We start from the raw sequence: 5,533 nt of genomic DNA on the forward strand, positions 1-5,533 counted from the left end.
GGAAAGCAAAATCTTGTCAACAAGTGGTGCCAGGACAATTGGATATCCACATGCAACAAAAGAATGTTGGACTCCTATCTCACGCCATATACAGATGAACTAAAAGATGGAACAAAGGCATAAATGTAAAAGCGAAAACAAAACTCTTAGAAGAGGACATAAGAAAACATCTTCATGAACTTAGTTCTTAAAACACCAAAGCATGATCTGTAAAAGAAAAAAAACTGATAAATCGAACATTATAAAAAAATAAATTTTATTATTTGATAAACAATACTATGAAGAAAAGGAAGAGACAAGCCACAGACTGGGAAAAAATAGTTTTAAAATCATATACCTGAAAAAGGATTTGTATCCAGGTTAAAAATAGAACTAATAAAAGCAAACTGAATTTTTCACATGGGCAAAAAATCTGAACAGACTTCAAAGAACAGTATAAAATAAGAATATAAAAAGATGCTCAACATCACTTCCCATTAGGAAAATACAATGAAAAAACAATTAGATACCCCTACACAAGTATTAGAATGCCTACAATGAAAAAAAAAAAAAAAAACCATACACTGACAGAACCCTCTTACACTGCTGGTGGGAATGTAAATTGGTGCAGCCATTATGGAAAACAGTATGGAGGTTCCTCAGAAAACTAAAAATAGAACTATATGATACAGTAATCCCACTCCTGGGCATATATACAGACAAAACTACAATTCAAAAAGATACATGCACCCCAATGTTCACTGCAGCACTATTTACTAAAACCAAGACTTGGAAGCAACCTAAGTGTTCACTGAAAGAGGAATGGATAAAGAAGTTGTGGTACATATATACAATGGAGTATTACTCAGCCATAAAAAAAGAATGAAATAATGCCATCTGCAGCTACATGGATGGACCTAGAGACTACCATACTAAGCAAAGTAAGTCAGACAAAGAAAAATACCATATGATAACACTTATATGTGGAATTTAAAATATGCCACAAATGAACATATCTATGAAACAGACTCACAGACACAGAGAATAGACTTCTGGTTGCCAAGGTGGGAGGGAGGGAGGGAAGGATTGGGAGTTGTAGATTAGCAGATGCAAACTAGTATATATAGGATGGATAAACAACAAGGTCTTACTGTTGTAGCATGGGGAATTATATTCAATATCCTGAGATGAACCATAATGGAAAAGTACATATATATATATATATATATGTATGTATGTATGTATAACTGAGTTACTTTGCTATACAGCAGAAATTAATACAACATTGTAAATCAAATATACTTCAAAAAACATTTTTTTAAACCCTGACAATATCAATTGCTGATAAGGATGTAGAGCAACTGGAACTCTCATTCATTGCTCATGGAAAAGTATTGGGTTGGCCAAAAAGTTCATTCGGCTATTCCCATAAGATGTAAGAGGTCGGGTTTCCCAAACGAACTTTTTGGCCAACCCAATATAATGGTACAGCCACTTCAGAAGACAGCTGGGAAGTTTACTGTAAAGCTAAACATAGATTTACCATATGACCCAGAAATTATATACCTAGGTATTTACCCATGTGGATTGAAAACTTATGCCTGTACAAAAACCTGTATGTAAATATTTATAGCAGCTTTATTTATAATCACCAAAAGCTAAATGCAACCAAGATGTCCTTCAATAGGTGAATGGACAAACTGTGGTACATCTAGGCAATGAAATCTTATAAAGAAATGACTTACCAAGCCATGAATAAACATATAGGAACCTTTAATGCACATTGCTAAGTGAAAGAAGCCAGTCTGGAAAGGCTACATACTGTATGATTCTAACCATATGACATTCTGCAAAAGGCAAAAGCTATGGAGATGATAAACAGATTAGCGGCTGCACGAAGAGAAAATGGATTAGGGTTGAGGAAACAGAGAGTGGCTGAGTACCAAAGGGGTATACAGAAGAACTTTTATGGTGACAGACTGTTCTGTATGGTACTTGGGTGGTGGACACATGACTATATGCATTTGTAAAAACCCATACAAATGTATATCACAAGGAGTGACCTTTAATGTATGCAAGCAAAACATCAACCAGGTTGGTGGGGGATCCCAGGATGGAATGTAGACTGTGACAAATGAATGTATCTGCATTATAAATGTATGTCAGAACTGTACTGAATGGAGGGGTCATAAAGGAGCTATGCAAGTAACTTAAAAAAAAACGGTATTTTGACTGAAACTGTAAGGTAAAGACAAAAGAAGAAAAACAAACACTCGACTGTAGTTGGTAAAGCTGCGTCTCACAGGGGTATGGGTTAACAATTATGATTGCGCTATACATGTATAATACCAGAATTGAGCAAGTAAGCAAAGAAAGGAATACTAAAATATGTCTCCAACTGTAACCTACTGCCAGAAGGCTTAAGTATGAACTCATGCTTAGCTTAATACAGATGCTGATGAACAGATACAGAAATAATTATAGATACATATATACACACAGTTTATTAATAAAATACATCCATGTACTTCCTGTTTCCTAGTTGTGCCCACTTAAAGGGTTTAGAAGTAGCAACATCCCACTAATGAATACACTCAACACCCAGATCTTGGTTTCTAATACCCTTCCCTTTCAGTGGGGAAGAGAATGACACACCACTGGACGCTCAAGGAAAGAGACCCACCAGGCAACAGTGTTTAGGAAGAGGAAGTGAATGAGAACAAGAAAGTGGGAGAGTGCCAGGTAGGGCCCAGAAGGAAAGAATGTGAAGGAGGGGGTGGTCATCAAAGTGAAAATTTGCAGAGGTCACATGGGACAGAGGGCTGTGACCACCAAGAAATGACTGGGGACCAAACAGCAACTCCGGGGGAATGGGAGGAGAGGCTTGCACACACTGAGGTGTAGACCACAGAGGGGACAATGACGAGATGAAACTGACTGGCTCAAGCTTCTCAGTCAGTGAGAATGCTAGGGAATGGAGGAGGCTGACGGGACCTGTTGATGAGAGACAGTCGCTACTACCTACAGACAAAATACGGGGCACCTACAGGGCCGTTAGAAATGTTTTCTTGAGAAAAAATATACAACAGATAACATACTATCTCAGAAGTACACTCCAAAACTATAGTTGAGTCTGTGTGCCTAAAACCCACAGTTAGAAAATGCATTAATTAGGACTGTTTTTATGCTGAAGATAGTCACTTATTTAAAGGTGGTGTTTTATCTTCATACATGGCATTAGCACGTTTGCATAGAGAAGACTGTCTGAGAACTTCGTGTTCTTATCATAACCTAAGGTTCAGTTTCACACTCGTATTTTTTGCCGGGACTCTCTACTTTCTTTTACTGACACCTATAATGACAGAGAGTATATCTTATGCTAACAATTGATTATTCTTTACAAGAGAAATTCAAATATGAGCCTAATTAATGAATTTCTTAACACTTCTTCCTTGTTAAAACATGTACTTTTAATAAGGAAACCCCTCTCTTCTCACCATCTGGAAATACCATTTGTCACCCGGGAGTAATTGGCTAATTTGCTGGGTTTGCCCTTTAAATGTTCCATGTTCTCCTGACACCTGTGAGTTTCATTTAGAGGTTTTTGGAGCTTTTTACTCAAAATGACACTGTTTGGAAAGGTGGTTTGAAGGACAGATTTGACTACAGTATCCTTTAATCAGAACAACACTGTTCGCATACGAAAGGCACACAATTCCTACAAGAAAGAAGCAGATGCTAGTGCCACAGCCTAGACTGTGGGGAGTATAGCAGGCTGACACTGGAAATAATCATGACGTGTTACACTCAGAACTTGCTGTTACACTCATAACCACAAATCACAACCACAACAGGGAATCACCAAAAAATGCTATACCCACAACTTAGCATCACAACAGGTTACCATCACAATAGTTACAATCATAAAAACTTACCACCAGAACTACAAGTTATAATCACAACATACCATCAGAACAGGTTACAACCACAAGTACCAACCACAAATTACAACCCTAACTTATTTTGCCACATCAAGTCTGGCTAACATTGTCTCCATACTAGGATCAGATCTTGCCAACATTATTAAGATAAAAGGTTTAAATCTTTGGGTGATTTGCGGGGGAACTAAAACTACCTGCCTTGGGAGAGGGTGTGACTATGAAGGGCTGACACATCTGATACAATTTCATCGACCCAGACCCATGAGTGCATGTGTCCATGTGTACAGACACACACACACACACACACACACACACACACACACACACACACACACACACACACACACACACACACACACACACACACACACACACACACACACACACACACACACACACACACACACACACACACACACACACACACAAGTGCATGCAAAATCTGATGAAATCTGAATAAGGTCTGTATGTGACTTAATAACAATATTGAGCCACTGTCAGCTTCTGGTTTTGACAATATAACTATAGTTTTGTTAAGATATGAGGGGAAGCTGGGTGAAGGGTACACAGGAATTTTCCCAAACAATTTGTTTATTTTTACAACTTCTTGTGACTCCAACTATTGCAAAATAAAAAGATTTTAAAAGATATCTGACTTGCTACGGGTGTCTTAAAAAAGCTCTTGTCATGATGAGTTTTGCTCCCCCCATCCCAAGAGTGACAGGCTCCCCAGGTTGGGAAGGCTGTTCCCAATGAGTCCTCTGACCTTCAGTTACTGTAACTGGCGCTGCCTTGGCAAACAGCTTCTGCTAGTATGGACACATTAACCCATGCAGCACCTTGGCTTAAGGAACATCAGAGAAAATGTGTGGCTTTTCCAAACTGGCTCATAAATCCCCCCCCCTTGAGCTGCACAGTCTCTGTATCATTCCAAGTCAACCCCAAACTGCAAGCAGGGATGTCTAGGAACTAACTACCTTTGATTTCCAAGAGTCTGAGTAAGAACACCTCCAATCAAGCTGGTTGCTCTATAATCCTGTCTTTAACGAGAATAAGGCATTTGGACAAATCAGTGCTCCTACCTTTACCCTTGTCAGGTTTGTATTCACCACCCCCTACTATGTCTTCAAGATCCTTGTCTGAAAAACCTGGAGAAAACAAAACACACACATCTCAATGCCAAAAACATTTCTCAGAGACAGGAAATTTGTTACTTAATGTTGTCCAACATCCCCAGAAAGTGACTGTCACTTAAGAGGATCCTTGATGAATGCATAGGCAAAACTCTAAAGGGGCCCCCAAGATTCCCTCCCACCAGTGTACACACCCCAGTATCCCATGACTGGGTGCGAGTGGAATCATGCATAGGATGGCTATCAACCTGTGATTAGGTTATATTACATGCCGAGGTGTACGGACTTTGCAGATGTAATTAACTTACCACATCAGTTTGACTTGGCATTAATCAAAAGGCAGATTTTCCTGGGTGAGCCTGAACTTAATCAAGTGAGCCCTTTAAAACAGGGTTGAGGCCCTCCTGAGCTCAAACACTAGAAGCAATAGACTTAGCCTTCCTCTCCCCCTCCCTGCTCCTCGCTACTCCCCCTCCCCCT

General features: G+C 39.3%; 1 protein-coding gene across 5 annotated transcripts in view; it reads right to left on the reverse strand.

The window, feature by feature from the left end:
- CD99L2 (CD99 molecule like 2) overlaps positions 1 to 5,533 on the reverse strand; it is a 110,231-nt gene that overhangs the window by 17,607 nt on the left and 87,091 nt on the right. For 4 of the 5 annotated variants that reach the window (XM_007452124.1, XM_007452122.1, XM_007452121.1 and 1 more), the window contains one exon: positions 5,003 to 5,068. The exons of the other annotated variant lie outside the window; for it this stretch is intronic. In XM_007452124.1, coding sequence (XP_007452186.1) covers positions 5,003 to 5,068 — 66 coding nt within the window. The remainder of the gene's footprint in view (positions 1 to 5,002; positions 5,069 to 5,533) is intronic. 5 annotated transcript variants of the gene reach the window in all.

This window comes from Lipotes vexillifer, unplaced genomic scaffold (assembly GCF_000442215.2).
Source record: "Lipotes vexillifer unplaced genomic scaffold, Lipotes_vexillifer_v1.1 scaffold1081, whole genome shotgun sequence".
Classification (NCBI taxonomy): Eukaryota; Metazoa; Chordata; class Mammalia; order Artiodactyla; family Lipotidae; genus Lipotes; species Lipotes vexillifer.